Here is a 20,308-nt window from a genome sequence, read left to right as displayed (position 1 = left end):
CTTTTAAAAGCACGTTAAAAACACTTATTTAGTGCCTTATGTTTTAAAAAGATGACAACGTTTGACGAGCACTGAAGGAATAGAAAAATATTTGACTATTGATGTTTAGTTCAAGTATCAACCAGCAGAGGGCATCCACCGATCGCCTTCTCTAGTGACCACGATTGCATCAGATCGTGGTGAGTTAGTTCTGCTTTCACTTATTGACGCAAGGTTGACTGTATCTGTATAAACATTGCATTTAACATTGCTTGTTTAAAATTTCCTGCTGAAGAACTTAAGATGAACAAGTCTGATAGGTCACATTGTTTGTCAGGTACGTAGTCCTTATCATAACATCGGATAATTAATTTATTCGTTTAAATTCGTTTAACGAATAAACTGTTCATTTTTTACATATTCCACCGTATACGAGACTTTTCTCTATGTTTGTTTTCCTCCATATGTCTTTACGTTCATTAAATTAATATACAACAAAACTAAAACGAAACATCGAGTATTTTTTAAGAACAAAGCGCATTTTAGTCCACCGGAAGTTCAGATGCAGTGCAGCCTCAAGGGACCAGTAGCACAAGTCCACTCTCATTCATTATACATATGTTTCAGTGGTGTGTCCTACTTAATCCATAAACAACCATTATATAGATATGTTGGTAGACATTTATGTGCAAAAGGGGTGGTTTTGTGCTACAACCATGGTCGCTAGAGTCTGCAATGCAGCTGAACCTCCCGTGGACCAAAATGCTCTATGTTCATAAAAACATTTGATATTTGGTTTTGTTGTATATTCATTTGATGCATTTAAAGAAATATTGATGTAAATAAAACAAAAATATTTCTCAGATTTGTTTTTTAAGCTCCCAGATGCGGTGGAATATGTAAATAATTAACAATTTATTTGTTTTTCTATTTTATAAAAGCAAAAACGAATAAATTAACAACGTAGGTACACGTACCATTATTGTTGTATTTCTTTGTAAAGCTCAATTTGATTGACTTTGACAGAACTAAGGATTGTACTTTTGGGTCCAAAGAATTCTGGGAAAAGTTCAGCAGGAATCATTATGGGATAAAAGGAGTTTGACCTAAAAAATGACATTTCAATGTGAAAAGAAATGTGCTGAAATATCAGGCTGGGAAATCACAGTGGTGGATAAACCTGGTGTTAAACTTCAGGTTCCTTTCTAACACTAAGTTTCTTTCTGTGTTTTGGATTACACTTAAAATCAAATCAGAAATAGGTTGGATGTTGTGAGAGAATTCTTCTGCAGATCTGGGAGCACAAGAACTAGACACAAAGGCATCCAGCTTTTGAACAAATTTATTTTAGAATCTACAAGCCTTTATAGGTACCAAAAGACCTCTGGGTGGTTTCAAATGTCCAGGGGTTCACAGAATGACCAAATAAGGTATAGCAGATAAGACAAAGAATGTTTTGCATAGAAAAAATCCCCCCATATATCCAGAGGGCAACTCTTCCTCCAACTATCTAGCCAGGAATGTATTCAGTGGGCTTAACAACTTCACAATTCATTTGTTTGCAGGCTTGTATTTATTTATGTGGAAATTAAATCTAACACCTGGCTGGTGGGGGATTTTTGTCTCTGTTGTGAAGACAGGAAACAAATATAAAAACACACTACCCATGACACTACATGTTAACAATGAGTGAACTTTTAAACACTTGTTATCATGATTTATACTGCAACATCGTCTGACAAAGAAACCGTACATCGACATTACTGAGTGGTTGTTATTTTCCACTGTAGTGCACTGCCTCAGCCAACAAGCTTTGTTCGTGTACCCAAACAAACAGTCATTAACAGTGACAGATGCTTAAATTCTGTGTTGTACTCAATGAATCGGCCGAGTTTGAGTAAACTAAATGTTTAACTTATCCGCCGCGCACATACTGCACACAATAGATGCTGAGAAAACGACTTTCTCCATCTGAATGAAAGCTGTGCACCTTTTGTGGACGCTAGATATAGTGCCAACATCACAAAATTGTAACCAGTGGTGTAGTCTACGTGATACGCAGGTATACGCCGTATACCCACTAGAAAAGATCAAGAATTTCCGTATACCCACTTAAAAAAGCGCAAGGTTACGTAACAACATCGTTTGTGTCAGAAAAGTACGACGCTCTGACTTTTGGTGCAACCAGGAGATATGAAACCAAAGGAGATCATTAAAGGCAGCATTTACACTATCAGTGTTATCGTAAGCCTGTCCCCGGAGCTACTGGCGCTTCGTGCAGCTGCAGCAGGTGTTACACATAATGAGTCCGACGAGGCTCATGCGATGCTTTACGCGGGGTCCCCACTCCTCGCGTTAGTGTTCCGGGGTCGCAATGTGCACACTGTTCGCCCGTGTCTTACTTTCTGCCTTTAACTCACCCCACTTTTAAAACCACTGCAAAGTCTTTAATAAAACAAGCATATTTGTTACCATTAACATAACTGTAAGTCATATTGTGACTGCTGGCATATTAAATTTTATCTAACTTGCCAACTTCACAAACATTAGTTTGTGTGTTGTATCAATACATGAGGGAGGAAGGGAGATATAACTTATACTACAATGTTTATAATTGTTTTAGATGATAAGAGATGAGAACTCCTTACAAGCCTTGTGAAAGTCAACCTAGAGACACTGCCAGCAATCTATAGGTGCAACAGGTGCTTGATAAAACTGAACAAATGTTCATTGTTAATTATTATAGTTAAATATCAATGTCAATAATAGATGCAACTTACACACATAAAGTGTTTGAAAAATCTAGTTATTAGGGACGAATATCAGAGTTTGATTTTAACCATTTTTTTTCAATATGATTTACTGTAAGTCTCTGACTTGGCCTTAGTCAAACTAAATCAAAATCTAAAGTTTATACTTTCACAAGATATTCTTTACATTATGTAGTTGCCCTTCTTAAAAAACAATAGAACCCTGCCCAAAACACAAGAGATGCAGATGGGAATCAATAGAAAAGGCATAAAATAAAAAATTATAAAGAAATGTCTTTCATAATGGAATTTAAATGGAAACCACTAGAATGTATGTAATATTATTTTTAGCAGGATGGGTTTGTGTAGAAATACTTAATAGCTTTATCCCGTGGATCACTAATGTGCATTGAAAATTGCCAGCTGATAAAACCTGTACTTTAGTGACTGTATAAATAAATAAAACTCTTAACTGACTGATTTAAAACCAGCAAGTCCCCACAGCTGTCATTGGCTATTGAAATCTTGCTTGCAATAAATCTTTCTTGATTACATATAGAGGCATACTCTATCCTTGAATTCGTGCGTGTGGTGGTGCTCATGGGTTGTCGACCTGGGACGGATGAGTAGGCTGGGGGGGAATCAGAGTATACTCACTACAAAAAACTAGACTACACCACTGATTGTAACCTATGTGCGCGGCTGTGTGTGACACGGGACCTGAATGGCAGGATCGGCGGCGTTAATGTTCACATCCTGCCAGGTCGCCAAAAATAAAAAATGAATGTGTAGCACAATGCGCAGGTGAGATGAACGGGGTGAGCAGGCAGTGGGACAAACCCCTGTGAGAGGCAGGGAAGGCCGGGGAACTCAACAGTATCTAAATTTAAAATATTTTTGCGTTTGTATTTTGCAGCTCAGCCTTGCTCGATTTCATGAAGCGCTGCGAGTACCGGATCAGTGATTTAAAAGCAGGCGAAGCAGTCAGTTCTCAATGCTCAAACTATACCATTCAGTCACAAAAAACACCAATAGGCCTACAAATAATAAAAAAAATCGTTTTTAATGATATCATTTTTTATATAATATAATATAAATATTTGCCTTCTTAAAATTAGTTGCTGTATTTCTCATTTGATAATAATAGGTTTTGATGTGTCTGCTAAGGGTTTTCGTTATAGTAATAATAGTATCAAATTATAATATAATATTGTTGGCAGTTTTTGTTGCTTTTAACTTTTTGGCTAACCAAACCAGACCCAAATCTTATGGCAAACCTAGGTCAAGCTGACCAGACTCATTTAAAAAATCTCCACCCCCACATGCAGCTTCACACAGCGACAGACTGTTTTTTATTCAGGCGCCAACTGGTGCACAGTTAAATGCTGCAAATTTAAGAAAGGGATTAATCTATGGGCCTTGGTCTATTAAAAATAGGGAACAATCAAAACTCAGCAATTTCTTATAAAATCTATACCTATCATCAGATGATCTTCATTATCATATTTTGCAAATATGATTCTGCAAAGAATGTAAGTAAATATAAGTACATCTTTTGTGTCCTAAAATCAGTCTGCTTTGAGTTCTGTTGCCTTTGTTGTTTTATGCTTATAACTTTAAAACTACTGTCTCTCATCCTGCACTATATGTGACAGTATAAAATAAAATAAAAACAATTAAGATGGAGAATCACCTATTTTTCAGGTAAGGCCAACATACACACAATTATGTAAAACAAAAATAATGACAAGATTCTTAACCTCCCTCTAACAAAAACGATTGTTGGACACAATGAAGGGTATATGCAGGCCTTATCTCTCTGCTAATAATTTGCCAACCACTTGTTGGAGGTAACTTTCATGTAATGAACTTTGTAAGCAAAGTTAATAACAGTTGATTTTATTGTTGACATAAAAACATATTATATGTAGATACACTGAAAGGAATTCATTCAAGACTAATTTCAAGAGTAAGAACAGAAGGTGGATATTCTATATATCCAACTCATACAATTTTTTTATTTTAGATAAAATAATTAATGTTATTTCAGTGTGCATCATTGTTTAAGAAGAGTCTTGATTTGTTTTTGGGATAAAAATGCAGGCATTCAAATCATAACTTATGATCATATATTCTTACCTGTGAGAATGAGGATGCTTGACTTTTATTGTCCTCTGACTATAGCATTCAGTAGGACATCTAGTGTTCTTGAAATCACCTGCATTTAAATAGAGAGAAAGTCAGTCTGTACTGTCTGTGTTACGCTGTTAAAATGTTTGGGGGATTAGTTATTTTTCAGAATCAAAAATATGATATTTTGCTGGGGGCTATAGGGTTTTAAATATCAAACCTATTTAAATGTGTTCAGATTGACTGCCTGTACATTCTTAAAAATGCTGAGTTGTTTTCAATTCATGATTTCGGCAAGAAGTAAAAAAATCATGTAGCTAAATTAACCTAAAACGTCCACATGGCCCAACGATGGGTTAAACAAACCCAACATAGATTAATTAAAAACCCCAAAGTTTGGAATGGGATTTAACATTTTTTTTCAACTAAAATATTTTATTTTATTTTAAAGTCTTCTTAAAGCCCACAATGTTTTCTGTGGGCAAGTTTAACATAATATGTCATGAAACTTGAGGTGAGACATGGACAGAGGACCCAGGGGCAGACAGCGGGTAAATTACCAGATAGACTTTAATGACAAATACAAAACAGGAAAGGGGGTAAAACAACATAACATACATTCTAAAAATGCTGGGTTATTTGTTTAACCCAACAGCTGGGTTGAGCCTGTTGGGTTATTTTCTTAGTGTTGGTTCATTTTTAGAGTAACCCAAACGCTGGGTTACCAGTCGGGTTAAATGGAGTGACAGTTGAGAGAATAAACCCCTCCCACTCCTCGACGCCTCAGACAAACTTTACCTTCGCGGGCATTTCGTTAATTACAAATAGCAATCTACATAGCCACATATCAGAAACTATAAATACACTTAAAAAACATTATAACAACTCACCACACTGGGAATATATAGTTTTAAGTTATAGCTTCAAACTGGAATTGTAAACGTCAAAATAAAACAACATGGCTTTCTCTCTTAGCGTTTTCTCCCCGTCGCTCCTCCCCCTATGCGGTCACCAGCCCACATAATAAGTAACCTTTAAGGGACAGCACCAAAAACAGTCATATATAGTTCTAATGTGGGTTACATGGGCGTAAATCTCATTTAACAGTAGGGGGGGACAATACATATAAAATTTCTCAAGAGCAATTTTTGAAGGGGAAAATAATACAGTCAAAATTGTACTATGGAATACGTAGAGTAGAAGAGTGGACATTTAAGAGGTTGATAAAATGATGACATAATTATCTTTGGTGGGTGAACTATCACAAAAAAAGTATAGGTACTTTTGACAACAACTCAACTCAACTCAACTCAACTTTATTTATATAGCGCTTTTTACAATTTTCATTGTTACAAAGCAGCTGTACATGAGACACATTTAATACAAGTATGAATTCTAAAGCAGCCCCCCCGGCCAGGCAGATAGTGCAAAACAATATGCAAACGGTGGTGAGGAACCCAAAACTCCCATCGAGAAAAAAAACCTCAGGGGAACCCAGGCCCAACCAGGGGAACAGCACATGGAACACTGTAGGTGGCAAGTCAGAAGCAGTATGATGAAAGAAGTGTGCATAATAACCTTTAAAGCCTCCAAGGATTCTGAAAGTCATGTAACATTAGGACCAATGTTGTAGTGCTTGGCTCCCTTCTTCTCAGCTTTGGACCCACGTTGTGGATTAATACTCAATAGGCTCCTGTTATAAACACAACAAAAATCTATCACCTTACTTTGCTTGGAAAAATGAAATAAACTTTAAATGGTAACAACATACCTTTGGATAAATTCCAGAGTCAGGGCCGCTCACTTTGGATACATGATGTTCAGCACATAAAAGAGGCTGAACATGTAGCTGATAGTAATCAGGAACAGCCACTGTTTTTGTTTACTGAAACTTCATCAACAGCTTTCCAGTAGCTCAGTGGTAAGATCACTGCTTTAACAACACAAGGTTGTTGGTTCGATCCCAGGGGATTGCAATTACCTATGTAAAATGAATAGGATAAAGCAATGTAAGTCGCTGCATCTGCCAAATGCATAAATGTATATATTTGATACATAAATATCACAATGAAATATAGTGGAAGTAGGCAAGTCCCAAACAGATTTGAATGGAATCAGGAATGTATGGGTTCCGTATGTGTCATCAGGGCATCCAAAAATTTCTGCTGGTATAATTCTGAAAATAACAGTGAAATATGCCATATGTTACATACTTTCTTATTTATTGACGTAAATGCATGTACATTTACTCTTACTCCAAAATATCACACATTATTTAACACATTCTCACTCCCGACTCGTCACATGTTGACGCGCGGTCAGCGCCCCTCGGGGTCTTTTTTTAACGCGCAGGCTACAACTCTGGCATCGCTTTTTGACGTGCAGGGCATGCACATGAAATAGTTTATTTGATATAATTTGCAATGATGGTGCTTTGGGGTTTAATTCAAGTTTAATAGCCAGGATAATTGCGTTTATATGACGCTTTTCAGGCAGTTTTAATAGATAGTGTAACAGTTTGTCACCGTCCGTTGAAAATTTCTGATTCTGGTGACAGAAAACCACGTTCAAAAATGATCGCGTCATTTCGTTGGCATTGAAAGAGAAACGGTATTGATTGGCTCCCGCGACTGACTGCATCTGCGGGTAATCTTTGAACGGGAGCAAACTTTATGCATTCAAGCTACAGACACCTTCATGCAAGCCGTAAGTTTAGCTATCGTACGGCTTTGGTGCATAAAGGTCTGCGACACGAGTTGTGTTTAATGCTGTTGTCAGTTTGTTCAATAAATAGGCTACCTGTGACTACTTGTATTCGCGTGTAGTGTTTTATAAGGCTTAGAAGTGTTTGGGGTTAGGTTTAGGGTTGGGTTACGTACTACAGCAACGCAGTTCCCCGTTCGTCTAAAAAATACCTCAAAGGGTTCGCCGATGTTCGCTGACCGAGCGTCAATGTGTGACAAGTCGGGAGTGAGAACGGGTTGTTCTGATTTCACTCCGCTGCCATGTTGAAATCGAAAAGGAAACGGAAGAAAACAAAAAAGAACCTCGCGTCGATGTCCGATTACACACAGATGTCCTGTCTGTGGTTATTTTGTTATAATATTAACCTTACGTGTGTGTATTTCCCCCATATAGCGTTAGCGTCACAGTGTCTACAATTCACTCCAGTCCCCACTGAAAAAAAACACCATTCTTTTCGCACTGGAACTTTGCCTCACAGACTTGACAAGTCCCTCTATCTAACTAAAGCGAACAGTAGATTATGTAATTAAAATATGAAGTAAGTTAAAAATATGCAAACAGAAACACAGATGGTGATGTATGCGTAACGTTTAAAATAACATTACACCACCAGCACGACAACTGTCAACCAAACTAATATCGCTATCTTTCAATGCGAGCCATGATCAATTGTATAGTACAATACAAACAGTAATGTTATATTTACAATTAATAGTTAACTTGATCAATCGCTTGATTGAAATGTCGTGTTGACTTCTATTAACATTACTTACCAGTTGAAAACTTGGGAAAAAATGTTGTGTTGGCTGTGCTTATGCGTCCATGACCATCAAAAGTTGTCGGAGCCTCGGTCACGGTCCCAAAATGCAATTCGAAAATGTAAATAAACGGAAAACACCCGTAACACATATAAGTATGGACAATTTCCGTTAAAATATACAGTCATTTAACTGTTAATGTACAGACTTTTTTACAGTGCGCTCACATAATGCAATTCGAAAATGTATATAAACGGAAATGCACCCGTAAAACATGTAGTACGGAAAATGTCCGTTAAAATATACGTATCAATTTTTTACAGTGTATACATTCAGGTTTGATTTATCATGTTTCAGAGCCAGTGTGACAGATATGCATGACGAGATAGATTGCTCCTCTTAAAACCTACAGTTAAGTATTGAAAGCAATGAATTTCATTACCGACAATAAATAATTTTCTGACCAACGGTTTAAAACAGCTGACAAATGCATAAATGATAAAAGAAAGACTTTTTCCGGTTTGGTGGCAACAAATTATAAATGCTTTAGCCACAACTTTGGTCTCTGAGAGATTTAGCTTTTTGATCTTTAGTTAAACAGAAGTGCGTGTTGAAATGTGCTTGACTTTTACTCAGTGTTTCAGGATCAAGGTCATAGCTGTGCATCTAAAAACAAATCTTTAGTGTAGTTTGATAGACCAGTGGCTTGAAAATGTTTCGCTATAAGTGCTTTCTGCAACTAACACAGGTGATAAAAAAGATTGAAACTGATTTCATTGTTTTTATTTTAATAGTTTGCTTCAACCAGGGGGGTCAGAATCTCTAAACCCCAGTCATGAGCTCAAGACAAGCAACCAGTCTTTAGATCACATGGAGGAATTTAAAGGATCAAGGTAAAGATGATCACTATAGTCTCTTCGGGTAAAATTGTCTCCTTAACGACTGTGTAATTTTTATAAATAAAGCACAAGACACTTAAACAGCAACAATCACAAAAAATCAGTAAAGTTCATTCTTTAAAACTTCCCATGAGTTTCAGTAAATCAGGAATTGCTGAATTTCTGAAAAATATCTGTCTTACTATAGTTTAGAACAGCAGGTGAGATCTGCTTCTCCAAACCCCAGCCATGAGTCCATGAAGAGCAGTCAGTCAATAAACCCTCAACAGGGTTTTAAAGCATCCAGGTAAAAAATAAACATATTGTAACCAAACTGTGTTTTAAGTGTCCATGCAGAAATCTGTGCTGCTGAACATAAATGTGACCCGAACTGCCACACAGTAGAACATATTTGGAAATTCCACTGAACTGATGTTTTAATGCTTGTATTTTTCTTCAGTTTACTTCAGCAAGGAGGATCAGACAACAGTTGTGAGCTCAAGACCAGCAACCAGTCTCTGGATCACCTGGTGGTTTTTCAAGGGTCTAGGTAAAAATATTCATTGTTTTTTGCATACTAAATTAAGGATATTGCCTGCTTATTTTCTCTTTTTTTTTTTGCACGGTGCACAAACCACTTCATAACAGTGAAGAGTGTGCTTTCAGTGAGGAAATGTTTTTTTTAAATAACATGTTAGTTTGCATTCTGTTAGTCTGTTAGGTTTATATTTAAGAGCTTCACAGATATAAAAAAAAACAATGTCACCAAAAAAATGTACACCGATACAGTACAACAATAATTTAAAACAAAACTTGACTGAATTACTTACGTGTGTGTTTTACTTGTAGCTCAGCACAGCAGGTGAGATCTGCTTCTCCAAGCCCCAGCCATGAGTCCTTGAAGAGCAGTCAGTCAATAAACCATCCACAGGATTTTAAAGGATCCAGGTGAAATATAAACATAACCAAACTCTTATTTTCTGTCAACTTTCAGTTAGGGATAAAATGTGTTTAAAGACAGGGAGAGATGGAACACAGTTATAGAGTCTGCACACATGTGGTTATACGTGCACAAAGGTTGTTAAGCAAACAAAAACATCCTCTTGAAAGGTTACACAAGGAAGGGATGGTTATTTTGAAATTAGTTTGTGTTGATTTAGTAGACTTTTTTAGACGATCACTTCTTCAATGCTAGAATGTGACGTGAAGGTGAATAGACTCTTGATAATATTAACATCTCTGCAGATTTACATTCTGACTGAATATTGTAGAACTATACACAGAAGTTTTGTCAGTTTGACTCTTTTGGTAGTTCAGTACTATGAACAGCTGAAATGTTTACCTTCCTCGATTAGTTCATATTTTACCGTATTTACTGGAACATAATTGTATTATGTTCATGGGAGTTTGCCCAACCAATCCACATGTGTTTTGTGGATTTGGAGAAGGCATTCGACTGTGTCCCTCGCAGCATCTTGTGGAGGGTGCTCCGGGAGTATGGGATTCGGGACCCTTTGCTAAGGGCCATCCGGTCCCTGTACGACCGGAGCAGGAGCTTGGTTCGCATTGCCGGCAGTAAGTCAGACTTGTTTCCGGTGCATGTTGGACTCCGGCAGGGCTGCCCTTTGTCGCCGGTTCTGTTCAAAATTTTTATGGATAGAATTTCTACGCGCAGCCAGGGGCCGGAGGGCGTCGGGTTTGGTGACCACACGATCACATCTCTGCTCTTTGCGGATGATGTCATCGTGCTGGCCCCATCAGACCAGGACCTTCAGCATGCACTGGGACGGTTTGCAGCCGAGTGTGAAGCGGCGGGGATGAGAATCAGCACCTCCAAATCTGAGGCCATGGTTCTCAGCCGGAAAAGGGTGGCTTGCTCACTTCAGGTAGGTGGAGAGTTCCTGTCTCAAGTGGAGGAGTTCAAGTATCTGGGGGTCTTGTTCACGAGTGAGGGAAGGATGGAGCGGGAGATTGACAGACGGATCGGTGCAGCTTCTGCAGTAATGCAGTCGCTGTACCGGTCTGTCGTGGTGAAGAAGGAGCTGAGCCGCAAAGCGAAGCTCTCGATTTACCGGTCAATCTACGTTCCCACTCTCACCTATGGTCATGAGCTGTGGGTCATGACCGAAAGAACAAGATCCCGGATACAGGCGGCCGAAATGAGCTTTCTCCGCAGGGTGGCCGGGGCGATCCCTTAGAGATAGGGTGAGAAGCTCGGTCACTCGGGAGGTGCTCAGAGTAGATCCGCTACTCCTCCACATCGAGAGGGGCCAGCTGAGGTGGCTCGGGCATCTTTTCCGGATGCCCCCTGGACGCCTTCCCGGTAAGGTGTTCCGGGCATGTCCCACCGGGAGAAGACCCCGGGGAAGACCTAGGACACGCTGTAGGGACTATTTCTCCCGGCTGGCCTGGGAACGCCTCGGTGTCCCCCCGGAAGAGCTGGAGGAAGTGGCTAGGGAGAGGGAAGTCTGGGCATCCCTGCTTAGACTGCTGCCCCCGCGACCCGGCCCCGGATAAGCGGTAGAAAATGGATGGATGGATGGATAATTGTATTACTTTATTTTAATTATTGGATGCAACTTACTGTATGTGTGAACTCTTTTCACACAGATCAAAATGACTGCAAGTATGCACCAGCAAATTATTGTTTCAATATTTGTATATTTCTGCAGCTTACTTCAGCCAGTTGGATCAGATTCTCCAGTACATGAGCTCAAGAGTTCAATTGAGCCTCTGGCAGAATTAAGGTAAACCTGAGATGACATTTAAAACATCAAAAATTTGAATAATAATATTAGATATAGAATTTGTAATAAAAAGAAATTCAAATAATAATATACAATAATTTGACAATTTGTGTCTTGATCTTTCAGCATTATCAGATCTATTAAATCAAGGAACCAATTTCAGTGTTTGCATGAAGAAACATCAAACAGACTCGTACCTCTGGAGGACACCTATACTGAGCTTTACATCACAGAAGGTGGATGTGGAGAGATCAACACTGAACATGAGGTGAGACAGATTGAAGCAGCGTTCAGGAGAGCAGCGAGAGAGGAGGACAGACCGATCAAATGCAACGATATCTTCAAACATTCACCCAAACTTGGCAGACCCATCAGAACTGTGCTCACGAAGGGAGTCGCTGGCATTGGAAAAACAGTCTCTGTTCAGAAGTTCATTCTGGATTGGGCTAAAGGGAAAGAGAATCAAGATGTTCACCTCATATTTCCACTGCCTTTCAGAGAGCTCAATCTGATGAAGGACCAAAAAGTTAGTCTCAAGGACGTTCTTCATATTTTCCTCCCAGAATCAAAACAATTGGACATATGTAGTGATAAATATAAAGTGTTGTTCATCTTGGATGGTTTGGATGAGTGTCGTCTGTCTCTGAATTTTCGCAGCAACTTGAGGATGTGTAATGTCAATGAATCGGCCTCATTGGACGTGTTGCTGACAAACCTCATCGCGGGGAATCTGCTTCCTTCTGCTCTCATCTGGATCACCTCCAGACCAGCAGCAGCTTATCTCATCCCTTCGGAATGTGTGGATCGTGTCACAGAGGTACGAGGCTTAAGCGACCCGCAGAAGGAGGAATACTTCAGAAAGAGAATTAAAGATGTGAATCTGGCAAACAAAATAATCTCACATCTTAAGTCATCGAGAAGTCTTTACATCATGTGTCACATCCCAGTGTTCTGCTGGATTTCTGCCACTGTTCTAGAGAGAATCTTGAGCGAAGTTGAGAATGAAGGGATCCCCACGACTTTAACTCAAATGTACACACAGTTTCTCCTCAAAAGCATAAAACATGAGAAGGATTATGAAAGAAAGATTAAAGATGAAGACATGATTCTTAAACTTGGGAAACTTGCTTTTCAGCAGCTCGAGAAAGGGAATTTAATCTTCTACGAGGAAGATCTCAGACAATGTGATATTGACGTCCAAGAAGCGTCTGTGTTTTCAGGACTGTGCACTCAGATCTTCAGAGAACAATCAGGACTGTTTCTAGGAAAGGCTTACTGCTTCATCCATCTAAGTGTTCAAGAACATCTTGCGGCTCTATACGTGTACCTCACCTTTATAAATGAAAATGTACATGTATTACACATTCCGAGTGGTTTGTTTAACAGACTGGGTTGCGCGTCCCCTTCACATGATTCAGCATCTACCCTGTATCAAAGAGCAGTGAATAAAGCTCTGCAGAGTCCCAATGGACATTGGGACATATTTCTTCGCTTCTTTGTGGGTTTCTCACTGAAGTCCAACCAGTCGCTCTTACAAAATCTATTCACAGAGCCAGAAAGACTCTCATGCAGCAAAGAGATAGCCCAGCTGATCAAGACGAAGATTAAAGAAAATCTGTCCCCTGAGAAGTCCATCAATCTCTTCCACTGTCTGAATGAACTGCATGATCATGATCTAGTGGAGGAAGTTCAGAATTATCTTAAGTGTGGCTCAGTAGTCAATAAAACACTCTCACGCTCTCAGTGGTTGGCATTGGTTTTTGTCTTGCTGACCTCAGGACAATCTCTTGATGTGTTTGATTTAGACAACTATGTTGAGAAACACATTGCAGGAAATGCAGCAATTCAATGGCTACGACCCGTGATTGAAGCATCGAAAACAGCAAGGTATGTAATACTAGAGGCAACTGTTAAAGTTACTGACTATTACTGGAATATTTTGTATCGTCCAAATATACGTTATTACTTCTACTATTTTTCCCACTTACATGTTGTTTTGTTTTATTAAGAAAACATTTATTACGCGATACAATTTCATTGTCAAATAATTTTTTTCAGACTTTGTGAACATAGCCTGACACTGAAAGACTGTGCTACTTTGGTTTCTGTCCTCACCTCAAAGACGTCATGTCTGAGAGAACTGATCTTAACAGACAGCAATATAAAGGATGCAGGAGTGAAGCATCTCTCTACAGGACTAGCGAATGCGCAGTGTCAGCTGGAGGCATTGAGGTAAGATCCTGTTTCTTGAAATCACCATTAACTAATTCTTTCTTTATTTGTACAGCATTTCAGCTCTTATAGTCTTATCTGCAATAAAACAGACAAAGTTAATAATTATACTCTACCATCAATGTTGCAAAACTAACTCTGAGGAATTTTTAAACTTTATGCAGGCTGAAGAGCTGTAGTATCACTCATGAAGGTTGTGCTGCCCTGGCTTTAGCTTTAAGATCAAACCCCTCGCACTTGAGAGAGCTGGATCTGTCAGGAAATTCAATAAGAATGTCTGGGGTGAAGCTGCTCTCAGATGAACTGAGGAATCCACTTTGTAAACTTGAAAAAATAATGTAAGATTACTTCTTTGAGGATTAAACATATCATGACTCTACTCTTTTAGAAATATTTATCTTTACATTTTTCTGTGTATTTTTTCCAATCCCTGAGTTTTTGTTTATTATTTTGCTACTATAAAGAAACTATTTTTCTCTGCAGGTTGAGAAATTGTGGTATCACACATGAGGCTGATGCTGCGCTGGTTTCACTTCTAAATTCAAACCCCTCACACCTTAGAGAACTAAATTTGTCCAAGAATAAATTAGGAGATTTAGGAATAAAACTGCTTTCGGATGCATTGGGGTCTACTAACTGTGAACTGAAGATATTACTGTAAGTTGATCTCAGAGTAAGACATGTATTGAGAATATTAAATTAGTCAAACTGCTATTGATCTTTTTTTTCTGGAGCAGGCTGGAGAATTGCTCTATCACCCAGGAAGGTTGTGCTGAGCTGGCTTCAGCTCTGATATCAAACCCTGTTCACCTGAGAGAACTGGATCTTTCTTCGAATAAACTTAAACACAATGGAGTAAAGAGACTCCTTGTCAATCTGGAGAGCTCTGGTTGTAATCTCGAAATTCTAAGGCAAGATTATGAAATTGCTCTTAAAGAATTTGTATATGTGTATTTAATATTTCAGAGAGAAATAAATGTGTCATACTTCATGCAGGTTAGATAATTGTGGTGTCACAGATGAGGGATGTGCGGCTTTGGCTTCGGCATTAAAATCAAGCTGCTTAAACCTAAAAAAGATGACTCTTAACTGGAACAAAATTGGTGACTCAGGAGCGCAGCCACTTTTTACTGCTTTGGGAGATCCTAACTGTAAATTACAAGTTCTGCGGTAAGTTTAAAAGCATGTCATATTTTGTGATGTTTTTTTTTCAAAGTAATAGTGATATTATAGGGTTTGACTCTTATTTTTAATACACAGACTGAGAGATTGCAAAATTACAGACAAAGGGTACGAGGCTCTGGCTTCAACTTTAAAAACAAACCCCTCACACCTGAAAGAACTGGATCTGTCTCAGAATAAACTGAGTAACCGAGGAATAGAACTTCTCTCTATTGCACTGGCTTATCCTAACTGTAAATTGGAGATCCTCCGGTAAGGACATGGTTTTAATTCTCATGCTTTTATCCTTTTATCCTCATTTTTTCAAACTGTCCTCAGTCAAAGACCCTGTGTGTATCACTGTTTCACTCATCTCTTTGCAGTCTGGAAACATGTGGCATCACAGATAAAGGTTTTGCTGTTCTGGCATCCGCTCTGAGATCAAACCCATCACACCTAAGAGAGCTCGATCTGTACATGAATAAACTTGGAATTTCAGTAGAGCAGCTGATCTCTGATATGAAAGATGATCCAATATTTAAACTAGAAATAGTAAAATATTAACAGTGTCCCCTGCTGTCTGCTGTTTTCTTCCAAATAGCCTACATTTCCATCAGTGAAGAGAGGGACAAACCTACAATTGCTCTTTGGACTTTGTAACATTTAAACACATGTACATTTTTTGATTTTATTGTATTTCTCTTACATGTTTTGTATTTGTCATGTTAGTTTGTAATATCTATCTGCACATTGTAGGCAACTTTAAATATATTTGTCGTGTTTATTTCTTGTTCGTTTGTCCCGTTTAAAGTTTTCTAATACACTGTAAGCCCGAACAGTACTACTAGCTTATAAAGACTGAGGTCACTACAGTTAAAATCTCTTGCTGAGTTCATCCACCTTTAAACTATTAATGTCTATGAACAAATATGTATTTTTATGTTTGTGTGTCTCAGCATTTTTGAGGGAACACCGCTGGTTCACTCACTATTTTTAAGTGTACCGTTGATCACGTGATATGACGTCATGACGTGCGGCGCTTACTGACGTTACCAGAAAAATCGATCCAAGATGGCTACCCTCTCGAGTGACGTTGTATGAAGCAACTTGTAAGTAAACCAAACACTTCAAAACTACTTTGCTTCTTGTAACATAGTAAGAATATCATATTACACGTGATATTTGACTGCTAGACGAGGCTATTTTTAATATATAAGTTTCACGCGCATCTCCACGGTGCCGCGCGCATTTTTTAGGCGCCGAAACCGCAATTACCATCAGTCCGCCAGCTAGTGACAGATAATATCGCGTGTACCCGTGTACTGTTAAGGTCGTGGCAAGACAATAATGTGAACATAAGTTAATAACTATTTTCAGCAAGCGATAGTCCTTCTGTTTTTGAGTGTGTTGCTGCGGTTTGTGTTAAGCGCCCTTAGCTGTAACTTTTACTCAAACAAAGTTAAGGTTATGTACATAATAGTCACCGAATGAACTCTGCAAGTTTTTATTAAACCTTTACAAACGTCGTTTCATTATAGGTTGTGGAAGAAGTGCAGTGAGCATCCCCCAAAACCAAGGTGACTCAAATGTTAATTTAGGCTGTAACCTATTTTTCACCATTTCTTTTATTTTCTAATTCCATTTCTAATTCATTAGCATATAAATCTAGCCTTACACTATCTCTTGAGCTAATATTTTTGAATAACAAGTTAACGTTAGCCACCCTCTAAAGTGGAACAACATGGTTTCTGTGTTGTCAGATAAATTCATTTAAATGTTTATAAAGAGCGGAAGCAGACACATTCTATGTGATTTCATAATATCAAAGCATAAAGCAGATAATACCCCACCTGTATTTTGAAATCTGATAATATTGTTATTTGCACTCTTGTTCTAGATCAATTATTTTAGGCAGTCAGCAGTGAATGTATGGACACTGAAGACTTTGATCTTTTTTGCAAAGTGAGTTGTAATGGTATCTATATTACCCAGTCGTTGCCAATTATTTTTGCTTTTGCTGTCCTTGAGTAAATCAATTAAAAGTCTTCTGCTATCTCGCTGTCTGTTTTGTGTGCGTGTGCAGCAGACCTACATTGTCACCAGAGAGCAACTTTATCTGTAAGTTACATTAACACTTGGAATTTTGTATCATTAATTTGTAAAGAGGTTGATTGCATAATATGACTGGTTTCATATTGATTGTTTTATCTGTGCCCACAGGACCAACTTACTCCAAATATTGAACAAGTCTGACCTTTCTGTGGTAATCACACATTTCAGATGCAGGAACATTAACTATGTTAAGTTTATAAGTAGTGAGCCTGAAGCACAAGGAATTTTAGTGGTCAAATGATTCAATGGAGTGGAAGTGCAAGTTGTGTGCTGTCACCTCAGACACCCGGGCCCATTTATTTAGGCACTACCGTTTACAGCATAGTCAGTATTCAAGAGTTAGCCCTTTGCCATGTCTCCACAACTCTTGTATTTGTTCATTTGCATCATTTAATGCATTGAAAATTCATTTATCACGTGTCCACCAAGACGCATGCAGAACTGGTGCAGGTGAAAGAGCACAACTAAGACATACACTTTTTAACTGTCCATTGTGTGACTTCAAACAGCCTTTCTCAGAGGCGACACTGTTCAGGCATTTAAGGGGACATTTAAAAAACCATGAGAATGTACCATGCCCATTTAAGGACTGCAACTACCGCACAAATGTCTATTCATCATTTAATGCACACAAAAGTAGGACACATGAAAGCAGTTTAAACTTTTGTGATGACATTGTATCAACAGAGAATGATAGTGCACCAGTCATAAACACTGCTGTTCTTGAGGACGAGGATCCTGCTCCGTGTCACCATGCAGGCACATCTGCTTCTCCTGAGTCTGACAGTTACTGTGAAACCAGCCAGTTAAGGGCCCAGTTACACCATAATTTGTCCTCCTTGTTCTTGAAGATGCAAACTGTTCTTCATGTTTCTGACATGGCATCTCAGGAAATAGTTGATCACCTGACTCAGATATTTTGCCTGTCTCAACCACTTGTCAAAGATACTATACAAGAGATACTACAGAGGCATCATGTCTCTCCTACTGAAGCAATCATGAATGATTTGGTGAATGCTGTTATGGACACAAATATTTTTGTCAGTGCCACAGCTAAAGGTGAGGAGTTGTCCTCAATTAAACGAAGAAAAACATTTATTGAGAAGAACTACCCTGTGGTAATGCCAGAGCAGTATGTATTAAAACCTGGGTGCACAGTGGTTTATGTCCCAATACTTGAGATGATCCAGAAAATGTTCAAACATACTGACATCCTTGACAGAATCAATGAAACCAAGAGCTCAGAAAAAGGCCATTACATGAGCCATCAAGATGGGTCATATTTCCAAGATAATAATTTGTTGTCTTCTTCAGAGCTGTCACTGCCACTGATTTTGTACATTGATGACCTTGAAATTGCAAATCCACTAGGCACTTCAAGGAAAATCCATAAACTCTGTTCAGTGTACTGGGTGGTTGCTGATTTGCCAGTTAAATACCGATCAGCGCTGCATGTGATTCAGCTAGCAGCACTATGCAAGGTACCTGATCTGAAGAGGTGTGGCTATCAAAAAGATACCTGTTGAGTTGGCCCTATGTATTAAGGAGATGATTCGGCTCAAATATTTTACTCTTGAGTATTTGAACTGGAAAATTGTGTCATTCCCGTACCAACACACAGACAAGATTGATAAACCACGACCTATTTCAAAGAACTTCGCTGCAAAGAGGACCATTGGTGGCTATGGCCATGAAAATAGCACATTGGTGAGACTACTCCCATTGATGATTGGTAATACAGTCCCTGAGGGAGATGGTGCTTGGACTGTATTGATGGATTTGAAAGATGTTGTGGAGCTTGTTTTGTCCCCAACGTTTGATGACGCATCTATCCAGTATTTGCAGACTAAGATACAGGATCACAGACACATGCTTCAGGAGGTTTTCCCAGAGTTCGCACTGCTCCCTAAACATCATTATGTTGAACACTACCCAGATCTCATACAGTGTTTTGGGCCTCTTGTCCATTTGTGGACTATGCGATTTGAGGGCAAACACCGCTTTTTCAAGCGTGTAGTACATGACACACAAAACTTTAAGAATGTTTTGAAAACACTAGCGACTAGGCATCAGCACATGATGGCCTACTATCTCAGTGCACCATCATTCTTTAAACCACATCAGCAGACATCAAATGTCTCCTCTGTCTTGGTTTCAGAGCTTCCTGAGGTTGCAAAAGAACACATTAAGCAAAAAACAGACAGCAACCTGATTTACAGCACATCAAAAATCATTATTGATGGTACTGATTATGATGTTGGGATGTTTGTATCTGTGGGGCAGGAAGGGGGACTGCCTCGGTTTAGCAAAATTCAGCAGATCCTCCTTGTTAACAATGATGTCACTTTTCTTTGCCAAGGACACAAATCACAGTACATTGAACACCTGAGATCATATGAACTTTACCCAGGCAATGTAACTGTCCACAGTGTATCAGAGCTCAATGACAACTCACCCCTCTCTGCATACAGTGTAGAAGGAAAATTGCTGTTGACGCCAAAACGATTCATACTGTTGCACTGAAAGTACATTTGCATCTTGTGATTTAAAAAAATGCTTAAATCATATTTTAACAAAAGGGTAAACTTCCAGTATGTGTGGGTGATAATTAGCTGTTACATTTTTGTATGCACTACTAAATCTGCTTATTTTTCCATGTCAATCTTCATACATAGATTTGTCCCTCAGAAGATGGCAGCAACCCCAACATTTCTGCTGCGTGTTTCTGTTACCACAGATGTTGCTATAAAGGTAACTTTGACTAAGCGACCAGAGTCTGTGAAAGAACTAATCAACATACTGCGAGAAAAAGCCAA

At 38.7% G+C, this 20,308-nt stretch overlaps 1 protein-coding gene and 1 long non-coding RNA gene across 2 annotated transcripts; one reads left to right on the top strand and one right to left on the bottom strand.

The window, feature by feature from the left end:
• Positions 1-189: 189 nt before the first annotated feature.
• Positions 190-20,308, top strand: LOC130428437 (protein NLRC3-like). Its single transcript, XM_056756482.1, has 18 exons — positions 190-316; positions 9,157-9,255; positions 9,449-9,547; positions 9,701-9,790; positions 10,090-10,188; positions 11,913-11,987; positions 12,114-13,874; positions 14,046-14,219; positions 14,384-14,557; positions 14,703-14,876; positions 14,957-15,130; positions 15,216-15,389; positions 15,480-15,653; positions 15,764-16,489; positions 16,919-16,957; positions 17,278-17,342; positions 17,464-17,498; positions 17,601-20,308. Exons 2-14 carry the CDS (start codon positions 9,233-9,235, stop codon positions 15,942-15,944), a joined length of 3,372 nt encoding a protein of 1,123 aa, XP_056612460.1. The 5' UTR covers positions 190-316; positions 9,157-9,232; the 3' UTR covers positions 15,945-16,489; positions 16,919-16,957; positions 17,278-17,342; positions 17,464-17,498; positions 17,601-20,308.
• LOC130428439 (uncharacterized) lies at positions 6,207-8,565 on the bottom strand. Its single transcript, XR_008907465.1, has 3 exons — positions 8,378-8,565; positions 6,631-7,035; positions 6,207-6,552 (listed from the first exon to the last, which is right to left on the bottom strand). It is a non-coding gene; the product is annotated as an uncharacterized LOC130428439 (long non-coding RNA).

Source organism: Triplophysa dalaica, chromosome 9 (genome assembly GCF_015846415.1).
Source record: "Triplophysa dalaica isolate WHDGS20190420 chromosome 9, ASM1584641v1, whole genome shotgun sequence".
In the NCBI taxonomy this organism is placed as follows: domain Eukaryota; kingdom Metazoa; phylum Chordata; class Actinopteri; order Cypriniformes; family Nemacheilidae; genus Triplophysa; species Triplophysa dalaica.
The sequence above is the reverse complement of the archived record's forward strand: the minus strand, read 5'-3'. Positions and strand labels throughout refer to the sequence as shown.